Raw genomic sequence first — 27302 nt, 5'->3', positions numbered from 1 at the left:
CACACACACACACACACACACACACACACACACACACACACACTAAATTGTACACCTGAAACACATCCCACTAAATTTCTAGTCTTATTTTAATGGTGTGGTGTGGAGGTAATCACATTCTTAAAGATTATGATTATAGTTGGAAATATTTTGAGTAGATCTCTGTACTCAAAAGAGAGGGATTGTTTTCAAATTAACAGCCTAAATTTGAAGAATTTCACCAGAAGGATGGTAATTAGGTGTTAGATTCTTCTTTCATTCCTTCCTTTGTTCCTTCCTTCCCTCTCCCCTCCTTCTCTGTGTCTGTGTCTGTCTCTTTCTTTTCACAAACATTCACTGAATCTTTCAATAAGAGGGGAAGTACTTGAAATCAGCACTGCAGAAAGAGTACCTACATTTAGGAAATAAATTACATGCAAAGAAAGTCATACATTTTTGGTCCAGAACTTTGATTTAATCAGGGTTGGGGACATCCCATAAGGAGATTTATAGCCTTATCTGTCTAGAACCCTGAAGACCCCTTCCCTGAGTCATTTGGCAGTCATACTATCAATATGGGTCAGAGTTGGCACTTGAAACCTGGTAGTTATGACTAACTCTGAAGCTGGTTCTCTTAGTTAGCCTAAGGGGAAGGAGAAGAATTCTTGTCTCCTGATCTCCTTTCCAGTGAAGTACTGAATCTTCTCTTCTTAATTTTATGCTTTCTCCTCTTATTTTTCTTCCTCTCTAACTTCCCCCTCTACCTGTCTTATTTAGAACTGATGTGACTTTTAAATTTTATTTATTAAGTTTTTACTGTTGTATAAAATGTTATTTTCCTATTCATAAATTTAAAAGAAAATATTTTGTATTTCTCATTTAAAATGCTAGAAAACTTTAATATTCACCAATATGTTTTTTCAAAAGAAGGGAAAAGGTCCCTTATTTTGATAATATAATATCTGTTTGAACATAAAATTTTGAGGTATAAAATTTGGGTTCATATTTTTTACATCATTATAAGATTAGAATGGAACCATCTGATTTTAGTAACTTTAAAAAGTCATTTTTTTCCATATGGCTACATGTAATATATATATACCTACACTTAGATGTTTAATATAGTAACTGACTTGGCATTGATCAAATGAAATGTATAATCTCTGAAGGTCAATTCTCCTATCAATAGGGAAAGGGTCTAAGCATTCAATTTCCCTCTTCTAAATGGATCCATATATAAAGTTTTTGGATTGGATTTGGCCATGATGAATCTTTTTCAAAACTTTGATCAAAGATAAATAAAAGTGACTCAAAGTCATTTATCCTTGTTGGACCTGAATTTTTTTATTTATAAAATATTTTTGGAGTTCCTTGAAGTTCTAACATTCTACAACAAGTTTTGATTTTTGTGCTACATTAGACAATCTCATGTGCTTTTGATTGTACTTGTGATTTCATCCCTGTAGAGAGTTCCTGATCAGAAGATTCTTTTGCCAAGTAAAATCAGAAATTTCTCTACAAATTATAACTAAGAAATTTGCTTAGGACACTGACGTATTAAGTGAGTAGCCCAACATCACATACTTGAACCCAGGTTTTCCAGGTTTCAAGACTGGTTCTTTATCTACTATGACATGTAGTCTCTTTAAATAACTTCATAGAAACAAAATGCAGTATCTGATTACCATACCAAAAATGTATTATCTAGAGAAAAATGTTCAATTATATATGTATATATAACATATATAGACAATCATGCTATTATACTAAGAATCTCAATTTCCTGAAAGCTTTTTGCATTACTTATTTCAGTTATTTACAAGCTAAGGGGAAAATACTATTAGCAGCTAGAAAAAAACAATTCAAATATTGTGGAATCATTTCAGTTACTTAGAGGATCTAGTCAACTACAACAGAGAAGGGAATCCTTAAATTCATATCCAAATTAGTGACAACCTTATAGATATTTTTCCTGTTGAAACATCCCTATTATTTTATTCATTGCCATTTTCAAGCTGGAAGCACTTGAGGAGCCCCAGCACTTGTCACCAATTTTCCTCTAAATCCCTTACCAAAGCACTGTTGGTATCGCACAGTTCCTTTGCTCAATCTATGCTGGTCCACTGAGTTGTGGTAATTCTTAAAGAGCCAAGTGAGGTACCTTCATGATTCTCCCACTAAGGTGATTGCTACTGATAGTATAGCAGGGTATGAAGCAACAATGATGTGAAGCTTGTAAGGACTTAATCCACCCCAAATAACTGTTACCTCATCTACATTTAGGGTCTATAGTAGTATGTCATGTAGAAGCCATCTTAAGTGAATGGTTCAAAATCCTATTAGCTAAAGTAAAGTTAGTAAGTTTTGGATGCTTAGAACTGAGGCATCATCATAAATTAAGTCCTGGGTTCAGTGATAAAGTTGTTTACCTGCATATGTATCTGGCACATAGTCTTTAACCTCTATGTATACAAAAACTGCTGGAAGCATCAAGGGCTGATTTCTTTCATTCCTCAGACAAATGTAGTGATAACCTAGAAAATGAAATAGAGAGAGTATTTCAAATTCACTCTCTGTGCATTTATTTGTTCTAATATGCAAACATGATATGATGTTTATAACATTCTCTGATAAACCTTCCTGGTCCCTGGCTACTGATGCTTTCTGTTTTTTTCTCTTCAGATTATCTTCTTCTATTCTGCATATATCTTCTAGATGCCCAAGTTACTTAAGAGTTGTCTTCCTCATTAGAAAGTCCACCTTCTACCTTGGAACCAATACTTTTTTTCTTTTCATTGCATCCCTAACATACAGCATAGAGTCACAAAACAAATAAATCCTTAATTGTTTATAGGTTGATTGAAATTGAATGATTCCTTCTCACTAATATAAATCATTTGGTATTGAATAGAATTATATTTTTTCTTACCATTCTCCAAATTCTTTCTAATTATAATTTTTCATGTGAAAATTATGAAAAATCTCCAAATAAAATGAATTTCTTAACTATAGCACTAAGCTACCTAATAAAATTACAAAGATATAGGGATCCATTTTTAATAGGAAAATTTTTTAAGTATTTTAAAAAATGACAAAATAATATACTATTGAATTTCTCCTCTGAATTAAAGTTTTTTATTACAGTAATTTTACCTGGTCGTATTGCTTGTACAGGCAATATCCGGTGACCAATAAATTTGCCTCCTTCTTCATATGCTGCTATCCTTAGGCATGCCAGAGAAGGCAGGACCACCTAAGGACATTTTGGATACAGGTAAGTTACAACATTGAGCATCAATTCCATCTTAAAAAGTTAGAGCATGTCATTGTTCAATTCGAATGTTCAACCGATGAAAAAGAAGGAAAAAAACGGGAGGAAGAAGTTAATTGTATAGAGTAAGGATTTTACAATTTACATTGATGGTATGTGAGAAAACATGGAGATGTGTGTAGAAGCACAAGATGATTTATTATTAATGATGGATCATTGTTTTCCAGTTAGATATTTCATTTAGAGTGTTTTAGGTAGATGAACTCATCATAAAATAGAGTTTAATGTTTTCTGAGACAATCATCCAATTGCCTGACTTTAAAGAAAAAGAACCTGAAGCCCAGAGATATGAAATGACTTGTCTGAGATCACATAGGTAGTAAGTGGCAAAGCTGAGACTGGAACCAAGATATTCTGATTCTAAATACAACTCAATTTCTGCCACACAGTGTACCCTTCAACATGCTGGAAATCAGCCATATGTCTGACAATGCTCAAACAACTATGGAGGCTATCATTATAATTGGGAATTGCATGAGAGTAATCTTTCAACCTATTCAGTGAATAATATTGGGACTAAATAAGTGTGAGTTTAGCCTTAGTCCAATTGCCTTAAGGTTGCAGAGTTTAGGGACAGATAAGCAGATATAATAAGATCAGAAGCAATGTTGACTCTGCCTTATTTATTGCTTCTTCTTCCAGAAGTCTCCTCAATGATCAGAAAGGGCACATTAGTGCAGATGAAACCTGTCAAACATTTTCCCTATTCTAATCAGTTGTTTTACAGTGAGTTGGAACTGAGAATATGTTTTCTGGGGAAATATTATGACAAGCTGAAATTTAAATGAATGAGTTGCTGGTATTGGGGATGTGGGTGGGAGAACCCCACTGCGCTGTTTTGTTTTATCTGGTTCTCATGGGAATCTTTCGTTTTTTCTTTTTCTGCGACGGTCTTTAGAATACTCATCCTGACTTCCATTAATTAGAGAAATACAGTCCACAGCATAGAAAAGTCTAAGGGCAGACATGTTTAAGCCAACAATGCTAATTTTAACATCTCTAAAATGAATCAATTAATCAAAATGTATTTATTAATGACTGCTCTATGCCAGACATTGTGGTAGGCACTAGTATTTCAAAGGCAGAAATGGAATAGTCCTTGACCTCAAGTGAATTATATTCTGTATAGGTAGACATGTGTAGCATGTATACATACACACATACATATATACATATACATATATATATATACACACACAAAATAAGTATATACCAAATTAATACAAAGTAATTTGGAACAGGGATCACGAGCAGCTAGTGGAAGCAGGCATCATGTAGGACATGATATATGAGTTAAGTTTTATTGGAAACTACAAAGTGTAGAGTTAGAAAATCTTGAAACCTTTTGAACTACTTTTCCCAGAATTCCTTTTGATCTCTACACCATGTTGCATGGTCATGTTTTGTATATAGTTTGCTGTAAGCACTTCCTCTTCCTTTTTTTTTCCCTCCCGCATGTGGGGCTGAGGAAGGTGGCTTTTTGCTCTACCTTTTTTATGTTCGTTATTATTAATAAATCTTATTAAATATAATACTTAGAATATATTGGATATTAATTTTGAAACTTACAAAAGTCTAAAAGATGGAAGTCAGGAAGAAGAGTACTACAGGAATCAATGAAGGGGGCAGCCTATACAAAGGTGTAGACAAAAGAGATATAATTAATGTAAATAAGGATCTGTAAGACATCAAGTTTGGCTGGAATGAAGAATGTGTGAAAGGGATTAATGTATGAAAATGGAAAAAGTGGGTAATAAGGAAGTCTAAATACCATATAGATCAGTGGTTCCCAAACTTTTTTGGCCTACCGCCCCCTTTCCAGAAAAAAATATTACTTAGCTTCCCCAGTCACATACTATCACCGCCCCCTTACAGTTATTCACTGCCCTCAAATGCACCTGTGGCCATCACCGCCTCCCTGGATCTCTGCAGTATCCACCAGGGGCACCCACTTTGGGAATCACTGATATAGAGGAATCTGTATTTGATCCTAGATTTTATAAGGAGTCAGTGGAATTCATTAAAGAGGTGAGTGAGGCAATCAGGCTTATATTTTAGGAATAGGATTTTAGCAGCTTTGAGGAGGATGGACCGTAGAAAAGAGATAATTAAAGTGAGGCTATTGATAAGGGGGGCTATTGTAGTAGTCCAGGTGAAAAGTGATGTAGGTCTGGTAGATATATAGTGGTAGACATGTGAATATAGAGGAGGATGGATGGGAGAAGATGTCTTCTTGTTGAATCATTGACAAGACATTGCTTCTGTTTAGAAATGATAGCAAAACCTGTCAGATGTGATTTTCAGAGTTAATTTGATGACTTTGAGGTGATTAGCAGAGTAGAAAGAGTTCTTTAACAAACTCTTAAGGAACTGTGTCAGGGAATTTTGTCCCCAAAGCAATAACTCTTATAGATGTTTTGGGCTCATGGGGAAATGGGTCAGATAAGCAGAAATTAATTTGTTTATCTTTTTACAGATTTAACCTATGATTATACAATATAAGCACATTAAAATAAAATCTTCACTGGGTTTAGTGGAACTGAGCCTTTGAGGCTTAAAAAAGGCTTTAAAAAGCCTTTTGAAATGCTATTTGGCCAATAATACAGAATGAAGAATCTAGTCACATTTGGCATACTGCATCTGTCAAAGCATAAGTCAATCAAATTAGATGTGATTAAGACTTGCTCCCCTTACTAGTAATGTGAACCTATGCAAATCATTCCTATCTCAGCCTCAGTTTCCTCATCAATAAAATGAAGATAACAATTACATCTACCTCATAGGGTTGATGTAAGGATCAATGAGATAATATATTCAAATCTAAAGTATTATATAAAAGTGAACTATTAATATAATTAATAGGCTCTAAGGTTTTGATTTTAATTAACCTCCTTTTAAAAAGGCCATGCTAACCTCTTCTAGGAACCTTATTTTTACTTTTGCTCAGAAACTGTAATTTTATCAGCACAGGGAAACTCCTTTTCCTCATTCAAATCTGTTCATCTGTAATTTATAACTAGACATAGTTGCCCATGGACATACAACTCATCTGTGTCGGAGATAGAGCTTGAGCTCAAATTTTCCTCAATGCTTTTTCCACGAGGCCAAGCTACCTTTCCCCATGAATTCTCTTTTCCCATAATTTCCACCTCTATATTTCGAAATAAAAAAAAATATGGGGCAGCTGGGTAGCTCAATGGAGTGAGAGTCAGGCCTAGAGATGGGAGGTCCTGGGTTCAAACCTGGCCTCAGCCACTTCCCAGCTGTGTGACCCTGGGCAGGTCACTTGACCCCCATTGCCCACCCTTACCAATCTTCCACCTATGAGACAATACACCGAAGTACAAGGGTAAAAAAAAAAAATATGTTAGTATATTGTGCTGGTGGTGGCATAATGCAAAGAGTATTGGTTCTGAATTGGGAAGACCTGAGTTCAAATTAAATTTCAGATATATAACCTTTTGCAAAGTCATCTTACTTCATTCTATCTCAGTTTCCACATCGGTAAAATAGGGTTCACAACAGCACCTAATGTTGTTGTGTGGTTCAAATAAGATAATTACCTGTAAAGTGCTTAGAACAGTGCCTGGAACACTATAGGCACTTAATAAATGCTTGTCTTATATCACAAAATAAACATACATTGATCTGAAAATAATGTTTCCTATGATTAGCCAATTAATCAGAACACTACATTCTCCCTCAGATTAAAATATTTTTTTTTTGTAGATACTTTGAAGAACTAGTTACAGGATAGGAACCAATGTACTTTTAAAAGGTTTTTTATTCATTGTGCTCCTACTAAAATGCTCAGGGAGCTATTTTCCTGGCAAAACAAACAAACAAAAACAAAGTTAAACCAACCTTCTTAAACACTATAGGTTCTTCTTCCCAGACTGGATTCACAGCATTCCCTTGAGAAGTCTTGGTTTTCAAAGCTTTTCTCCTGGTGTCCACTGGTAAGCCAAACATATCAATTTCTACATAAGTCCCAACTTTTTTATCAGAAAGAAATTGACCTGAAATGATCTAGGAGGAAAAAAAAGATATTGTGTTTGTTTAGTGACAAGATATAGGTGTCCCATAAAGTTCTGGATATTGAAAGGTAACACCCAAAAGTTGAGAAATTCCATGAAATGATTATTTTTCCTCAAACCAAATTGATGCAAGGTTTGGGACAAGCATTAATGTTGAACAAGACTTGAAGTCAGATAATTGTGTATGAGTAAATTACATAAGAATTGCATGTGTATTTTCAAAAAAGAGGAAAGGAAGTTGAGAACTAGTCATTGCTACTGTAGCTTCAACTATGAATTACCTTGTGTCAGTCCAAAATTATTTTCAACATCAATCATACATTTGGAAAGTTGTCTTTATAAAGACTAAGAATTAGTTTCTACAACAGAGAAAACAAGGAACTAATGAATTTAGATTCCATACTTAATCTCATAATCTTTTTTCTTTTAAGAAAGAAGTTCAACTTGATAGAAGTTAGCGTTTCATAACCATGTTTGAAATCTCAAGTCATATAAATCATACCTCAACTTTTGAAATAATATCTTATGATATAATAATAGTTCTAAGGACAAGACCTTAACAAATTCATAACTAGTAAGTCTTAGAGTCCTATGTATAGAATACATTTAGTATTTGTGTGTAATGTCTAAAGTTAATTAATATTTAAAAATTATTAATATAGTGAGTTTTTATATTAAGAACATTTACAGATTTCTCCTGCTCCTTGAGGGATCTTTTATAACAAATTAAAACACCTGAAAAAAACCCAATATTACAATGACCTCATCTGAAAGTGTATGCAACATTTCATATCAGTAACATTGCCTTTTGTAACCTCTTTATTAAACACAAACAGAAATCTATTTTTTCTTTTTCCTACCTACAATCCATTAAAAAAGAAAAACAATCTCCTTATAATAACTATGTATATTCAAGCAAAATATCCCATCAGTTTCCATAGAGATAGTATATATGCTTCATTTTGTACTCTAAGTCCATTATTATTCTGTCATGGATAGCATATTTCAATTCTGGTCTTCTGAAATAATTTTTTTGTAAACAATTCTTTTCATTCCCAGGACTGAGTGGTGTCCCAAATCTATTTTTTTGTTTATAGCCTTTAGTTCTCTAAAAGTATTTTAGTACAACAATAAAATTATCAAGAAGAAGAGAGTATAAGACAAGAATAGAATGCAAAAGCATAAAGTTTTGACTAGCTTTCATTTGATCCACTTAAGCCCAGATCTTAAAGTGGTTTTGTTTGTTTGTTTTCCCTGTTCCTGGACTGTCCTTTTAGTTGGCCTGAGAATAGCAAGGCAAGCTCACATCTGGTCTGAGAAAGGAATCCTAACTGTAACACATACCATAACAGCATATCCCTAATTTACTTGAGTCATTATAAGCCATCTCATAAAAATTTCATGTCACTTAAGTCTGGACATGACATAGCTTTCTGGCCAATTATACCAGAGTAGTAGATATGGAACCATGATAATGACCTCTACTTCATTATGGGTTGATTCATCTGTTCTTTTCTTTTGTCATCAAAACAACTAGAAATGTAATGTACTTAAATTAAAAACGTCATCCTAATGGATGAGGGAAAATAGGTACACTAATAAACTCTTAGTGGGGCTATGAACTGTGCCAATCATTCTGGGAAATAATTTGGAAAAAAACATCCAAAGGATTAAGAAACCGTATATTTCCTTTGACCAGCAATACCATTACAAGGTCCTATCCCAAAGAGATCAAACAAAAAAGAAAAGGACTTATGTACAAAAAATACTTATAGCATCACGTCAAATAATTGGAAACTGAAGGTATGCCCATTAATTAGGGAATGGCTGAACAAGTTGTGGCATATGATTGTGATGGGGTACTAGTTTGGTATAAGAAATAACAAGGGGCATTGTTGCAGAAAAACTAGGAAGACCTATAAGAAAAGAGGCAAAGTGAAATGAGCAGAACTAGGAGATCATTGTACACAGTAATGGTTATATTGTAGTGATAATCAGCTGAGAAAGATTTAGTTACTCTGATCTATGCAAGATTAATCCAAGATTAATGATCTTGAAACCAGGACAATGGTCCAAAACAACTCCAAAAGACCCATGATGAAAAATCTCTAGGGAAAAATCTGATGAATTCAGTGTATATTCAAGTATAGTTCTTTCACTTTATTTTTCTGGCTTTTATTTTGTTGCAATATGGCTAATAAGGAAGTATGTTTTTGTATGATTTTTCATCTATAACTGACATATTTTTGCCTTAATAGTGAGTGTGGTTGGTGATAGGCACAGGATTAAAGGAGAGAATTTGGAACCTAAAATTAAAAAAAAATGTTGAATAAATATTTTTAGAATCCCAAAAAATATTCCAGAATGAATATAATTTGGGAACATTTGTATGTGCAATCTCTTTTTTTAACTCAGGCTTAATGGTACAGAAATTTTTAAAAATCATTTTGTAACTACTCTCTGGTGAAAATTTTTTTAATCCCTATCTAGAAATTTTATACTTCTGTTTATTAGGAAATGGAAAAACTCTGTACTATTTGAATAAGCAGAATTAAATGAAAACTATTCTAAAATCCTTAGAAAATTATTCACTTTTCTGTCATATATTCAGGGAATAAATACTAACATGTAACACTAGTATAAAACTTGTATGAATGTGGGTAAGTCAAGAACCAAGGTGAATATAAGAATAAATTCAAATTTCTTATTTTATAAACACAAATATTAGAAATGTATTGATGCATAAAATGAGAACTACATATTTAAGCAAAGTAAAGAGAGTTTGGAAATGTTGCTTATAATAGGAATAAAGATCTCAGCCCTCTACTTGTGGATTTTTTCCAGCAGAGGCAATACAAAGTAATTAAAAATCCCTAACTAGAGCCCTTTTGGCTCTATCTTATGCAATACTTCAAAATAATTTAGGCCTTTTGGAAAGCTCTGAAGTTTCTATTCATCACAAATAAGCTACTTTCATATTTCTATTTCAAATAGAACAGTTTGAACTCTTTAAATGCAAATGGAATTCCAATCATATCATCCAGGAACCTGCAAACCTCATGTAATGTGGTCTTTATTAAAAATGTATTCCCAATTTAAATGTTAAAATTTACTGTGGTTTTACTTTCTTGAAGTTATGCCACATAGTGATGGCAAAAGAAAGAATGCAAAAATAGCACTGGGAATTAATTTCTCATTGTTTATTACAAGTGCTAATTTTGTTTGGAGTTATTACAATTCTCTTTAAAATCCTATGATGCTTTAGTAATTCCTAAACTACAAATATACAGTGATAGGAGATTTTATATTCAATATTTTAATAAATAGATTACTAAAGAAATAATTTCATTTCTATTCCACATCTGAATATATTTATAATTAAATGGAAATTAATACCAATAATATCCTCCTCCACACAGATTCCTGAAAAAATCTTTCTACAGTTCATTTATTTTTGATACATTTATATAAATGAGAAGGACTGGCAACTATGTTGGTCATGTATCTTATTTACTCTGTTTTGGTGGGTTGGAAGTATGATAGAAACCATTGTATAAGTTTATTTGCTCAAGCCAAAGTGTTTCATTTTTAAAAGGCGATTTTATAATTTATACTTACATACCTTAACAGATAAAGTATTGGCTACTATACCATCCACGATACCTTCAGTAAATGGATCAAAATGCTTGTCTGGTCGTCTCATAAATTCCGGTTTTAGTCTGTAACCACTTTTCCCATTGTATTCATACATTCCCAAGTTCAATTGCATAGCCAAGTCTGAATATTAAAAAGACAGATTTAATATAAATTCATTTTAAATGTTAGAGAAGAAAAAGAAAGCAAAGGCAAAATTATATTCATGAAAATAAATATTAACATTTTATAATAATCTCATGTATGATTTATAGTAATTTAGAAAATTCTTAATTTTAATTCATATAATGTTTATATATAAATTTATATAATTTATTTTATATATTGCATTTACAAATTATGTTATAATTATTTTATTTAAATATTGTTTTATCATTATTTTAGTATTATGAATATCTCTTTTTCATCAGTAAATCATATATTACTAATGTACCATTTATGCCTAAGAAGTTATTGTCTACATGGATAACCCCCGGCCCATTTTTCATCTCAAATTATCTTATTCCCAATAGTTAATCCAATAGTTAAGCTCCTGGGCAGCTTTTTGTGGATTATGTACCCCATTATATGTTCCGTGGATTTAATTGTGATATTAGCATGAACATGATAATAATCGACAGAAAAGAGTCCTGAAAAATCTGCAAAGCTCTTTATGTTATTATCTCATTCAAATGTACTAATAAACTGTGGTATGCACTACAGATGATGTTTTTCAGAGGAAAGGAGAGGGTCCACACCTAGAATTTCATTGGTTTATGGAACAACTGGTAAGGAAACTCCTCTCAAGAAAGATTGTCAGGGCAGCTGGGTAGCTTAGTGGAGTGAGAGTCAGGCCTAGAGACAGGAGGTCCTAGGTTTAAACCCGGCCTCAGCCACTTCCCAGCTGTGTGACCCTGGGCAAGTCACTTGACCCCCATTGCCCACCCTTACCACTCTTCCACCTATGAGAAAATACACCGAAATTAAGGATTTTTAAAAAAAAAGAAAGATTGTCAATTTCTGAGATTTTTAGTCTTAAAATTGTTTCGGGATACTGGAGAGATTGTTATTTGCCCAGAGTTACATAGCCAGTTTGGGCTAAATGAAGATTTGAATACAGATCTTCTGGGTTTCCAAGACTGAGGGCCCAAAAACTATTCATTTTTTTTATCTTACAAATGAGAAAATTAGATCTTTTAGAAGTGAAATTTCTTCTGCCTAGGTTCACAAAGATAGTAAATGGAAGAAGTAGGTTGTAAACTCAGATTTTCCCAGGTTCTCAGTCCTATAAACTCCTCACACAAACTCAAATAACAAAATTCAAACAATAGCTAATTTAAATTGAAACATATCTTTAAAATACTTTGCAAAATGTAAAAATAAATGTTGCCAACTTTCTATTTACTTAGTTAAGTGGCACAGTGGATGAAGCTTTGGATCTAGATTCCAGAAGAATTGAATTTCAATCTCATCTCAGATATTTACTACCTAAAGTAGGTGATCTTTCTTACTTGAAAAAAAAGTTCATTTTAAAAGGATGATTGAATTGACAAATAATCACCATTTCTGAATTTGCTACACTACAGCTACTTTTCATTAACGTGGGAATTGCATGGAAATACCAATTTATAAATGCATGTATTTCAAACATTTGTTTGCAAAGTGGTTAATGATTTATATTCCTACAGCAACAAAATTATTCATATTGATTTGGTTCCCAAACCAATCCCCAGAAGTTTATTTAACCCATAAAGTCGTTTATTTTTAAAATTATCTTTTTCTGATTTAAGAGGAAAGGAAAGAGTTACACTTACCTACTGTCTGGAAGTTAAGCGCTACCATTTGACAGCCAGCATTCCAGAAGACTTGAGGCATATAATTTGAAGAATCCACACGTGTTCCCTTTGGATAGATCCTGCTAAGCTGCATTTTGTTATATCTAGGTGAAGATGGTTAAGAAGGATGATCATAGTCTCAAGAGTAAAATCAGCCAGTCTCATTCCATCATTTTACATACAAATGGAGAAAGTAAGGCCCAGAAGGGTTAAATAACTTGGCCAAAGATAATACAGGTAGGAAACATTAGGACCATCATTTGAAATAATTTCCCTTGTCTCCAAATCCAGTAGTCCTTCCACTACATTTGCCACAAAACTTAATTAATGACAGTGACTATATTCAGTAATTCTTCTTGTGAGAAGATCTAAATGAAAAAGGAATTTAAGACACAGCTAGGGAAATGGGTCAAGTACCCATAAAAACACATAGGAGAACAGAAATCAAATATATAATTTAATCATCTAACTAGTAAGCAGTCTTGTATAATTCATGGATAGGTGTTGCTGAAACAGCAGTAGTAGTCAGAAACATGAATGATTCACTAAAGAAGGTTTCTGGGAAGAGATCAATTTGGGGCATAGTTTTGAAGGAAGAAAAAACACAAACTACGATTTCATGGTTTATATCATCAATGGAATTCCCATGAGGTAAAGACAAATGGAAAGACCTATATAGTCTTTGAAAAGAGATGAATTATATGCAGGAATTCACAGACTCAGTTGGAGAATCTCAGGGTTGCAAAGGACAGCAGATATAATTTAGTTTCATCTATCTCTGCATAAGAAATTCCCTTAGCTAAGAAGTGGGTCATTTAACTTTTTCTTGAAATCTTCAGTGAGGGACAACTTCCAAAGGTCACCAAATTCACATTAGAAAAGTTCCAATTGTTAGGAAGTTTATCCTTATATGAAACTTAAATTTTCTTATTTGCAACCTCCAGTTATTTCACAGTAATATCAGTTTGAAAGGAACTACTCATACACTGTGGCATGGCATCTCTTTACTTTTTAGTCTGGTTTATGTTCCTGTTAGTATTATTTCTATTTGTGAACACAATGGAACATTCGATGGCTAACACAATGGATAACAAATAGGAGCTATCCTTATCTCAAATTTTTATTCTTATTCTAATTAATTATATATCTAGACTCCATTTTTTTACTTAGCTAGAAAAGTTCAGTTTCAAATTGTCATTCTCCAAAAAGGCATTTCTTAAGGCAGTTCAACAAAAGGAATATTATATGTAACACAGTGAACCAGTGAACCAATCAGCTTCTTGAAAAATTATTAGTTCACATTTTTGGTAAGTGTAGTGAATGTTATTGAAATGTTAAACTAGTGGGATGGGACTTGGAAAAGCTCCAGTTGCTTAAAGATAACAAAGCTTCCCACTTGTTGGCAAGTAAATTGATATCATTAAAATAATCATAGAATCTCAGAGATGGGACTTCATGGGTTATCTTGTCCAACACANTATAAATTTATATAATTTATTTTATATATTGCATTTACAAATTATGTTATAATTATTTTATTTAAATATTGTTTTATCATTATTTTAGTATTATGAATATCTCTTTTTCATCAGTAAATCATATATTACTAATGTACCATTTATGCCTAAGAAGTTATTGTCTACATGGATAACCCCCGGCCCATTTTTCATCTCAAATTATCTTATTCCCAATAGTTAATCCAATAGTTAAGCTCCTGGGCAGCTTTTTGTGGATTATGTACCCCATTATATGTTCCGTGGATTTAATTGTGATATTAGCATGAACATGATAATAATCGACAGAAAAGAGTCCTGAAAAATCTGCAAAGCTCTTTATGTTATTATCTCATTCAAATGTACTAATAAACTGTGGTATGCACTACAGATGATGTTTTTCAGAGGAAAGGAGAGGGTCCACACCTAGAATTTCATTGGTTTATGGAACAACTGGTAAGGAAACTCCTCTCAAGAAAGATTGTCAGGGCAGCTGGGTAGCTTAGTGGAGTGAGAGTCAGGCCTAGAGACAGGAGGTCCTAGGTTTAAACCCGGCCTCAGCCACTTCCCAGCTGTGTGACCCTGGGCAAGTCACTTGACCCCCATTGCCCACCCTTACCACTCTTCCACCTATGAGAAAATACACCGAAATTAAGGATTTTTAAAAAAAAAGAAAGATTGTCAATTTCTGAGATTTTTAGTCTTAAAATTGTTTCGGGATACTGGAGAGATTGTTATTTGCCCAGAGTTACATAGCCAGTTTGGGCTAAATGAAGATTTGAATACAGATCTTCTGGGTTTCCAAGACTGAGGGCCCAAAAACTATTCATTTTTTTTATCTTACAAATGAGAAAATTAGATCTTTTAGAAGTGAAATTTCTTCTGCCTAGGTTCACAAAGATAGTAAATGGAAGAAGTAGGTTGTAAACTCAGATTTTCCCAGGTTCTCAGTCCTATAAACTCCTCACACAAACTCAAATAACAAAATTCAAACAATAGCTAATTTAAATTGAAACATATCTTTAAAATACTTTGCAAAATGTAAAAATAAATGTTGCCAACTTTCTATTTACTTAGTTAAGTGGCACAGTGGATGAAGCTTTGGATCTAGATTCCAGAAGAATTGAATTTCAATCTCATCTCAGATATTTACTACCTAAAGTAGGTGATCTTTCTTACTTGAAAAAAAAGTTCATTTTAAAAGGATGATTGAATTGACAAATAATCACCATTTCTGAATTTGCTACACTACAGCTACTTTTCATTAACGTGGGAATTGCATGGAAATACCAATTTATAAATGCATGTATTTCAAACATTTGTTTGCAAAGTGGTTAATGATTTATATTCCTACAGCAACAAAATTATTCATATTGATTTGGTTCCCAAACCAATCCCCAGAAGTTTATTTAACCCATAAAGTCGTTTATTTTTAAAATTATCTTTTTCTGATTTAAGAGGAAAGGAAAGAGTTACACTTACCTACTGTCTGGAAGTTAAGCGCTACCATTTGACAGCCAGCATTCCAGAAGACTTGAGGCATATAATTTGAAGAATCCACACGTGTTCCCTTTGGATAGATCCTGCTAAGCTGCATTTTGTTATATCTAGGTGAAGATGGTTAAGAAGGATGATCATAGTCTCAAGAGTAAAATCAGCCAGTCTCATTCCATCATTTTACATACAAATGGAGAAAGTAAGGCCCAGAAGGGTTAAATAACTTGGCCAAAGATAATACAGGTAGGAAACATTAGGACCATCATTTGAAATAATTTCCCTTGTCTCCAAATCCAGTAGTCCTTCCACTACATTTGCCACAAAACTTAATTAATGACAGTGACTATATTCAGTAATTCTTCTTGTGAGAAGATCTAAATGAAAAAGGAATTTAAGACACAGCTAGGGAAATGGGTCAAGTACCCATAAAAACACATAGGAGAACAGAAATCAAATATATAATTTAATCATCTAACTAGTAAGCAGTCTTGTATAATTCATGGATAGGTGTTGCTGAAACAGCAGTAGTAGTCAGAAACATGAATGATTCACTAAAGAAGGTTTCTGGGAAGAGATCAATTTGGGGCATAGTTTTGAAGGAAGAAAAAACACAAACTACGATTTCATGGTTTATATCATCAATGGAATTCCCATGAGGTAAAGACAAATGGAAAGACCTATATAGTCTTTGAAAAGAGATGAATTATATGCAGGAATTCACAGACTCAGTTGGAGAATCTCAGGGTTGCAAAGGACAGCAGATATAATTTAGTTTCATCTATCTCTGCATAAGAAATTCCCTTAGCTAAGAAGTGGGTCATTTAACTTTTTCTTGAAATCTTCAGTGAGGGACAACTTCCAAAGGTCACCAAATTCACATTAGAAAAGTTCCAATTGTTAGGAAGTTTATCCTTATATGAAACTTAAATTTTCTTATTTGCAACCTCCAGTTATTTCACAGTAATATCAGTTTGAAAGGAACTACTCATACACTGTGGCATGGCATCTCTTTACTTTTTAGTCTGGTTTATGTTCCTGTTAGTATTATTTCTATTTGTGAACACAATGGAACATTCGATGGCTAACACAATGGATAACAAATAGGAGCTATCCTTATCTCAAATTTTTATTCTTATTCTAATTAATTATATATCTAGACTCCATTTTTTTACTTAGCTAGAAAAGTTCAGTTTCAAATTGTCATTCTCCAAAAAGGCATTTCTTAAGGCAGTTCAACAAAAGGAATATTATATGTAACACAGTGAACCAGTGAACCAATCAGCTTCTTGAAAAATTATTAGTTCACATTTTTGGTAAGTGTAGTGAATGTTATTGAAATGTTAAACTAGTGGGATGGGACTTGGAAAAGCTCCAGTTGCTTAAAGATAACAAAGCTTCCCACTTGTTGGCAAGTAAATTGATATCATTAAAATAATCATAGAATCTCAGAGATGGGACTTCATGGGTTATCTTGTCCAACACATACCTGAATGAAGTCATCTAAATATATTTGGCGAGTGGTAATCCAACTTTTGTTAAAAATCTTGCAGTAATCAGGAACCCAAAGCCTCCTGAGATTGCCTGTTCTAGTTGTGAGTTTCTCATTATCCTGCTTCTTTTGCTATCATCAATAAAAAAAGTAGCATAGGTAGTCTAACTTGCCCAATTTGTGCTGATTGGGATGTTTCTTTGAATTACACAAACATTTTTGGTAGCCTAAATTATTTTTCCAATTATCCTTAGTGCAAATAACAATTATGTCCTCAGATATCTGTACATTAATGCCTGTGGCATAAATTATAAACCAAATGAACTGCCTAATATTATCTATTATGCTATAAGTATGAATATTTGATAGGTAAAATTTCTAACTAGAATATGATAATGAAATTGTACACTTAATTCTAAGAGATTCTTTTGCTAGAAGTAGCAATGGGAAGCAACCTATATCAGTAAAATATACATGTGTGGGAATCTACAAATATGAGCAAAGAACAGTATAGAATTTACTTAGTTAACAAAAAGAGAAATAAAGAGTAGTTCTAAACTTTTTAGGCAGCAGCTTTCTGATGAATCTAATTCATTTTTGAGATAGATGGTCATACTTCAATACTTTGAAAGTTGAGACTTCTCATCAATATGGACACCTCCAAACTATCAGATTAGAATCCACCTCTGCTTTAGTAGTCAATCTTCATGGATTAACAAAGCTAAATAAATTCACTCCCAGGTAGAGGCAATTTCTGGCAATGGATTTAGTTTGTTCCATGAAGGATAAATCTGTAATCTCACAAGCTTCCAGAATATGTATTCTGTTTTCGAAGCCTTTCAGAACTCAGGGTCACAGATCCTCCCATAGGAAGACATCAGAGGAAGACTTTTGTAGGAGTTGATGGCCACAAGCCCTGTTTATAGAGCTAGCTCACCCAGGATTATTAACATTTTTAAAAAGATATTTTTAGAACAAGTTCAGAAACAAAATAGAACCTCAGAATTAAATGGTTTACAGGCTCTCTAGTCCAATCTGTACCTGTACAGGAAATTTCCTCTATAATTGAAGAGGTCATCCAACCTTTGCTTGAAGATCTACAGTTGAGTGGGGGCAGGAGGGAATTCACTTGCCTATTGCCTCACCAGGGAGAATATTCTTTTAGGTACTTTTAATCATCAAAATATTTTCCTCATATTGACTCATCTTGATTCCCACTTCTTGTTACTAGCTCTGCACTAAGGGTCAAGTATGACAAACTGAATTCTTCTGTATGACAATTCTTCATATATTTGAAAAAAGATATCATGTTGCTCTTAGGTGTGTTTTTCTACAGCGACACATATTCAGTTCCTGATTAACAAATAAACTACAGATGAACAGTCAATTCTGCAACATCACAAGGACTTTGGGTAAAGGATACTCTACAAATTCTACTGGAGACTTTGTTAGCTGCTCAAGTCCTTTGGTTTCCACAAAAGAAGACATTTCAAAACTTTTGTTTCTTTCTAAATTGAGGGGAAAAAGGGAAAACAATTACAAGTCAACATAAATGTAAGGTATAATTTAAAGTATCTGCATAAATAAAACTGACAGGAAACATTTTGTGACTTCAAGAGAAATTATTCCCCAATTTAACTTTCAATTTGTTTTTCTTTTAATGACTTTTTATTCATAACCAAAAGAATTGTTTGTTATAATATCCTTTTCAACAATATTTTAGTTGTATGCCTTTGAGGTATTGAATAGTATTCAAGAAATGAAATATTGAAATGGATGCTAATACTTCATAGCTGATGAAGACTGCTAATCAAAAGATGTGGGGGGATTGCTCTGTTTTAGAATTTGAGGATAGAGGTCTTTATATCACAATATGCTCAATAAATATTTATTGATTTGAGCTTAAGGGATTATTTGGGCTACTATTAGACTATTTTAAGGTCCAGTGTAAATACAAATTGTTAGAATCAATTTCTTTTTAATGATTGTTTACAAGGAACTCTATTAAAATGCCCTCCTTTCTTACATTCATGAGAAATTATTTGTGAGTAAAGTCTTCAGGTCTAAGAGATAAAAGGAAACAGAAGAACAAATTCCAGACACTCAAACCTATTTCTCTCTCTCCCTTCAAAAAGAATTTCCTTTAACAAACAAATTTAATGTTATACATAATGCTCAAACAGATTGCAGTCCTCTGCTTTTGCTTCTCCAGAATCTCGACACTAATCTTCTCTTCTTTTCTCTTTTTAGACACCTTTATCAAGTCTGTCAGAGTTGTTTCTTATTCTTGTTATCTCTCTTTGATTTGTTTCTGTCTTTCTATCCTAGGAGAGAAAACTTGGCTCAGAACTACACCTTTCCTCTCCTTCCCACTAGGTTTGACTAAAGTCACACTATCATTTTCTCTCCAATTTCACCTTTATTTTTTCCTTCCTCCATTCCAATTCTTATACTTGCTTTTCATTAGTTGCTTTGATCACAGAGCTCCTATTTTATGAATGTTCTTCATTATATACCTTGAATCAAATAAAAAATTAATCATGCTCTTTCAGATACCAACAAGATGAAGCTACGGGGGGATTAAAATCATTAGATTTCTTATTGGCTAATGTCAGACAAGGGTCCCAAAACTCAGACACAACTGAAATGAACAACAAATGTGCAGATTTTTTTTTCGTTTCCTCTCTCTTTTTCCACAGTTCCTTCACAGGCCACCTTCTCCACCACCCCTCCATACACATATCAGGTCTTAGACATTATATTAGCTTTAATTTGGGCCCAAATGTTACTATTTATTTAACTCCATGCTCTAGAAAGAGAGGTCTCTAGGTATAATCTTTAAAGAAATGTGTTAGAACTATGAAGCTCTCTTTGTTGTTGTTCAGTCATGTCTATTACTTTATGACACTGTGGACGATCAATGGGGTTTTCTAGACAAAGATACTGCTATGGTTTTACTTATTTTCTTCTATAGTGGATTAAGGCAAACAGAGGTTCAGCAATTTCCTCAAGGCCACAAAGCTAGTAAGGACTAAATAAAGCCTGATTTGAACTCAGGCCCAGAGCTTTATCTATTGAGCTATCTAGCTGTCTCCTGAAGCCTTGTGTGAACCAGCTTAATTTTAAAATGGGAATTCATAAAAAACATATTTCATATTCTGTCCATCTGAGAGACTCAGAAAATGATCTTTCCTCTCTAATCTGTTTCCCATGTCTACTTTCTATCTAGTACATTTTGTTAAATAAAAACACTCTCTGGGTTTGAGCCCAGGCTTTTGGTTGCCTGATGCCATGTGTACGTCAGGTCAGGCCTTCCCAAGTTAGAAAAATTTATCCTTCAATTTTCTACTGGGCTTCCAAACTTTGGAAAGGAGCAGAACCAATAGGATTTATAAGGCCAAGAGTTATACTTCATGTCATGGCCAAGGGAAATAATATAACGGGTTGATAATCACAAATCAACCTATTAATAATGGAACACCAAAGCATTTAATCAACTTTTACTACTTTTGCCTGAACCAGAATATCTTTCCTCTGCCCCCTCTCCCAATATAATGCAGACTCCAAGATTAATTATCTGAAGAATGACCTTTAATTAAACAACTCTAACATTTTGGAGTGCATTGTTCTTTTTAAAGTGACAAATCAATACAAAAAAGCACAAGGAGAGCTATATTTGTAGGCATTTGGCAACTGTCACCTACATTTGTTTCCAAACGCTGACAGAACTAAAAGCATTTTTTAGCCTTTTAACTGATGAATGAGCTTATCTCCTTCAAATGCTAATGAAATTTATACAAGCATACAAAGTAACTACTCTAGGAGTTTCATATTGAATATAAAATGCTGGCATTAAGATCCATTTCTGAATATATTAGTGTAAATATAAAAATATCTTTACTAATGCATTGATTTGAAAATGATGTTATTTGGTGCTGAGGTATGAAAAGTGAGCCATTAGAGTAATAAAATTTTAGCAAAATGGTACAATGTAATTGAAGTAGTGATTCATAACATAGTTTTGGGCATCCCAGTGCTTTTTCTTACTGTTGGTACATCAAAGAAGATAGGGCAATGATAGTGTAGAGGGTGGAGGATAAGGCAGTAGCTTCCATTAATAAATAACCTTGTGGAGAGCACCATCCCTGCCCCATATTTGGACTGTCTTTTGTCAGCAAATACAATTCAAGTTGGACAAAGTTTGCCTGGCAAGTGTCAGGATTAACCCTTGTCATATTTTTTTGTCCAAAGCCTTATAGTGTTAGAAAAAGGAATCAAAAGAGAGGCAGGACTTTATCATAGGAGTATAGCCTGGCTTTCAGGTTCAAGTGTTCCTGAGTGTCTTCTTCTATATCTGTATCTCTTTTGGGGATTTTTAGGCATTTCTGTATTAAAGCCTAGCCCATGAAGTCTGAGGCACAGAAGAAAATCAGTGGTGTGTAGTGGTAATAAATCTCTGCCATATATGTTTTTACTGAAAATTGCATTCTTGAAAGCACCTCCTAAATGATTCATTATTTACTAATAGCATGTCTATCATGGCCAAGGGACCCTGAAGGTCAGAGATGACAAGATCCCCAGTGCAAAATCCTGGATACAACTCCCACATGTTAGTCTTGCTTTCATCTTAAAATATGACCAAATGAAAAAGGGAATCTGAGAAAAATGGCTTCTTTATTTCTGAAAGGAAAGATGGCATTTTTATGTTCATTAAGAGTATTGAAAAGCAAATCCATAACTAGTTAGCATAACAGAATATAAAGATGAATGGGATAGTCTCTTTTAGCCATCTATTTTATTTTTTAATTATTTAACATATTGCTATAAATGTCATTTTAATAATTTTAATTTTCTGATTTTAGTACTTTTTAATTTTTAAAAATAATTTATTTTAATAATTTAAATAATCATTTTCTGACACTTTGAGAACCATGTTCTCTCCTTCCATATTAATTCTCCTCCCTTCCCAAGATGGCAGGTAATATGATAGAGTTTATATAGGTGTTATCATATAATGTATATTTCCGTGTTCATCATGCTGAGAAGCAAAATCTCTTACGTGTAGAAAAACTTGGACTGACTAAATGAGATCTAAGTAAATTAAAAATGTGTAGTACAGCTAGATATGGAAAGTGAACAAATCACTTTTCAGGGCCTTTGTTAGCAACTTTCTGCCCAGTGTATTGGATAGCTCATGTACTGATTTCCCTGAAGGTACTGGGGCAAGAAAAGATAATATCAAATCTTTTTCAATTGTGTAAATATGGCTCATGAGTGTTCTTGCTGAAGAGCACTGATTGTATTGCTAAAGGCATCTTTTTTCCTTGGATTTTATTAAGGAAAAACCATATCTTTATTCTCTGTATTTCTAAACAAAGATATCACCAAAATGAGGTAGTTATGCTGTGTATAACATGTTGATCCAATTATGCAGTGCTTCAAACATTACATTACATTCCACAGTCGGAAGAATTAAATAAAAATCAGTCAAGAAACTTACTTTTTGATGTCTCAAAAGACTCAAATTTCACTGGCTGTATATAGTTTACCAGATTAGACATTTCTTCTGTGGCCATGGCTTCACTACCAGCGGTACCCTGGAGCAAGGAATAAAAATAATGTTTTGAGCTTTGGAGTTTCATATGCAAGGCAACACTTTTCCTGAATGTGTGAATCATTTTCTTCTGCTAACAGAAACATGGTGCCTCTTTTGCTACATGAATATTAGTTCTTAATCAGAAATTTCTTGGAGAAGCAGGAAACAGAAAGATCTCATCTTTAAAGCAAGATTAGAAATTCCACACTACAATACTATATATCCATGATTGGCAGATCTCAGTGGTTGTTCTGGATACTCTCCTCTAATTTGGGGTTAAGAGTAGGAAAAAAAAAACCCCAGCAACTTTCTTTCAAAGAATCCAGTTCACATTCTCCAGCTTAAAAGATAACTGGTCATTATCCTAACACAAATAACCATTTCCCATACAGGGATTCTTGACTATTTGTGTAAGCATGTGTGTGTGTGTGTGTGTGTGTGTGTGTGTGATGATGTCCCCTTGGGCAGTCTTCTGAAATCTAATGGACTAATTGGAATAACATTTTTAAATGCATAAAGTATTACTAATAATAAAATATTTTGAGGAAAATCAATCATATTGAATTAAAATTACCAAAATATTTTTACACGGATTCCAGACTAAGTGCTCTGGTTCAAATTGTTAAAGAACTTTCTATGCTACTGAAAGCACTAGCCACATATAGCCACTTGTAGCTGATAAATGAGAAGTGTGTATAATTTTATCTGACACTACCCGCCTCTCTTTCCTTTTTCTGTTTTCCATCAAGATACAAGGATACAAATTAGTTGAGTCACTTTAGAGATCAAAAGGGTGGGATAACTTGAAGAATTAGTTGTTGGGGGACATTGGGTCTAATGAAGGAAAATTGTACAGATGATCTGGTTTTCCCTTCCCCTACCACAAAGAAACTAAACAGAGATTGGAGAATTTGGGGCATTTAAAAAGTAATCTTTGGCCTCTTTCCTTTCCTCAACTTGTTATAAATTTCCAAATTCCAAATATGTCTTCCCTATTATAATTTTCTATTAATTTATTAGTTTTAAATAAAATACATTACAAATATGAGTTATTATTAATATTTTATTTTAGTACTTTGCGAAATAATACACATTCTGTTGTCCTTTTAAACAGTAGAGGTTCCTTTTACTCTATTATCTATGCACTTAAAAAATGCAACTGCTGCAAATTTATTTTTTAATTGTAAAAACTTTTACCTTATATTTTATATTTATTTTAAAATAATATATTATACTATAATGATTAACATAATATAATAATTATATTGTTATGTATTATATTATATACTTACATTAGAATACCATTATATTGCAATTATACCAATTATATCACATAATTATAATATAATGAAATATTATAATATTATAAAATAATTATATTATATAATTATAATAATATAATAACATGTTTATATTACACACAAACACATATATTAAGTATAGGTTCTGAGACAGCAGAGAGGCAAGGGCTTGGCAATAGGGGTTAAATATTTTGCCTAGGGTCATACAGCTAAGGAGGTATCTGAGACCAGATATGAACCCAGGACCTCCTATCTCCAGGCCTGGCTCTCTATCCACTGAGCAGCTTAGTTGCCTTTCCAATTTTCTTTTGAAAAATAGTCTTGCTATTTTTACTCTGTGTTTCCAAATCTTTGTTGGCTTATCATGCCTTGTGTTTTTACAGACTTCTCATCATTTTAGAGAATCCAGGAGATGAAAGGGACCTTAGAGATCATCGATTCTATGTCTCTGCCTAATGGATTCAGCCTCTGGGCAGCAGTGATGCCAGGATAAATTGTCTCAAACTCATTAATATTTAATTTTTTATGTAATCTTAATTTTATATGGGATGAAGTTGGGTTTCACAATGGCTAGCCTTTATTTTCTCCTCTGCTTTCCAAGGAACAATATCGAATGATTCTCTCAGCTATTATGAGGCAGTTATAGACTAAAAAAATCATCTCATAGATTTAGGTCTGGAAAAGAGCAGAGGTAACACCTAGTCCAGAGCTCTCATTTTCCACTTGAAAAAGTTGGGTGTTTGAGAGATTAAGTGACTTAACCAGAGTCACACAGGTAATAAGTATCAGAGGCAAAATTTGAATTCAGCTCTTCTTTACTCCAAGAATAGTGCTCAGTAAACTCTGCCACACAGCTTCTTAGTGTGCCCAAGTATGACTTCTTAATCAGGATTTCAAACAAAACTATAGTGATTTAAAAAAAAAAAAAAAAAAAAAAAANTAAATGTCATTTTAATAATTTTAATTTTCTGATTTTAGTACTTTTTAATTTTTAAAAATAATTTATTTTAATAATTTAAATAATCATTTTCTGACACTTTGAGAACCATGTTCTCTCCTTCCATATTAATTCTCCTCCCTTCCCAAGATGGCAGGTAATATGATAGAGTTTATATAGGTGTTATCATATAATGTATATTTCCGTGTTCATCATGCTGAGAAGCAAAATCTCTTACGTGTAGAAAAACTTGGACTGACTAAATGAGATCTAAGTAAATTAAAAATGTGTAGTACAGCTAGATATGGAAAGTGAACAAATCACTTTTCAGGGCCTTTGTTAGCAACTTTCTGCCCAGTGTATTGGATAGCTCATGTACTGATTTCCCTGAAGGTACTGGGGCAAGAAAAGATAATATCAAATCTTTTTCAATTGTGTAAATATGGCTCATGAGTGTTCTTGCTGAAGAGCACTGATTGTATTGCTAAAGGCATCTTTTTTCCTTGGATTTTATTAAGGAAAAACCATATCTTTATTCTCTGTATTTCTAAACAAAGATATCACCAAAATGAGGTAGTTATGCTGTGTATAACATGTTGATCCAATTATGCAGTGCTTCAAACATTACATTACATTCCACAGTCGGAAGAATTAAATAAAAATCAGTCAAGAAACTTACTTTTTGATGTCTCAAAAGACTCAAATTTCACTGGCTGTATATAGTTTACCAGATTAGACATTTCTTCTGTGGCCATGGCTTCACTACCAGCGGTACCCTGGAGCAAGGAATAAAAATAATGTTTTGAGCTTTGGAGTTTCATATGCAAGGCAACACTTTTCCTGAATGTGTGAATCATTTTCTTCTGCTAACAGAAACATGGTGCCTCTTTTGCTACATGAATATTAGTTCTTAATCAGAAATTTCTTGGAGAAGCAGGAAACAGAAAGATCTCATCTTTAAAGCAAGATTAGAAATTCCACACTACAATACTATATATCCATGATTGGCAGATCTCAGTGGTTGTTCTGGATACTCTCCTCTAATTTGGGGTTAAGAGTAGGAAAAAAAAAACCCCAGCAACTTTCTTTCAAAGAATCCAGTTCACATTCTCCAGCTTAAAAGATAACTGGTCATTATCCTAACACAAATAACCATTTCCCATACAGGGATTCTTGACTATTTGTGTAAGCATGTGTGTGTGTGTGTGTGTGTGTGTGTGTGTGTGTGTGTGTGATGATGTCCCCTTGGGCAGTCTTCTGAAATCTAATGGACTAATTGGAATAACATTTTTAAATGCATAAAGTATTACTAATAATAAAATATTTTGAGGAAAATCAATCATATTGAATTAAAATTACCAAAATATTTTTACACGGATTCCAGACTAAGTGCTCTGGTTCAAATTGTTAAAGAACTTTCTATGCTACTGAAAGCACTAGCCACATATAGCCACTTGTAGCTGATAAATGAGAAGTGTGTATAATTTTATCTGACACTACCCGCCTCTCTTTCCTTTTTCTGTTTTCCATCAAGATACAAGGATACAAATTAGTTGAGTCACTTTAGAGATCAAAAGGGTGGGATAACTTGAAGAATTAGTTGTTGGGGGACATTGGGTCTAATGAAGGAAAATTGTACAGATGATCTGGTTTTCCCTTCCCCTACCACAAAGAAACTAAACAGAGATTGGAGAATTTGGGGCATTTAAAAAGTAATCTTTGGCCTCTTTCCTTTCCTCAACTTGTTATAAATTTCCAAATTCCAAATATGTCTTCCCTATTATAATTTTCTATTAATTTATTAGTTTTAAATAAAATACATTACAAATATGAGTTATTATTAATATTTTATTTTAGTACTTTGCGAAATAATACACATTCTGTTGTCCTTTTAAACAGTAGAGGTTCCTTTTACTCTATTATCTATGCACTTAAAAAATGCAACTGCTGCAAATTTATTTTTTAATTGTAAAAACTTTTACCTTATATTTTATATTTATTTTAAAATAATATATTATACTATAATGATTAACATAATATAATAATTATATTGTTATGTATTATATTATATACTTACATTAGAATACCATTATATTGCAATTATACCAATTATATCACATAATTATAATATAATGAAATATTATAATATTATAAAATAATTATATTATATAATT

At 33.0% G+C, this 27302-nt stretch overlaps 1 protein-coding gene across 1 annotated transcript in view; it reads right to left on the bottom strand.

The window, feature by feature from the left end:
• PLCB1 (phospholipase C beta 1) overlaps nucleotides 1–27302 on the bottom strand; it is an 821547-nt gene that overhangs the window by 139588 nt on the left and 654657 nt on the right. The window contains exons 16-22 of the mRNA XM_044659490.1: nucleotides 25808–25904; nucleotides 18718–18802; nucleotides 15791–15915; nucleotides 10970–11124; nucleotides 7175–7339; nucleotides 3133–3232; nucleotides 2409–2513 (exon numbers count right to left, since the gene is read on the bottom strand). Coding sequence (XP_044515425.1) covers nucleotides 2409–2513; nucleotides 3133–3232; nucleotides 7175–7339; nucleotides 10970–11124; nucleotides 15791–15915; nucleotides 18718–18802; nucleotides 25808–25904 — 832 coding nt within the window. The remainder of the gene's footprint in view (nucleotides 1–2408; nucleotides 2514–3132; nucleotides 3233–7174; nucleotides 7340–10969; nucleotides 11125–15790; nucleotides 15916–18717; nucleotides 18803–25807; nucleotides 25905–27302) is intronic.

The sequence above is a fragment of the Gracilinanus agilis genome, chromosome 2 (assembly GCF_016433145.1).
Source record: "Gracilinanus agilis isolate LMUSP501 chromosome 2, AgileGrace, whole genome shotgun sequence".
NCBI classification, from domain to species: Eukaryota; Metazoa; Chordata; class Mammalia; order Didelphimorphia; family Didelphidae; genus Gracilinanus; species Gracilinanus agilis.
The sequence above is the reverse complement of the archived record's forward strand: the minus strand, read 5'-3'. Positions and strand labels throughout refer to the sequence as shown.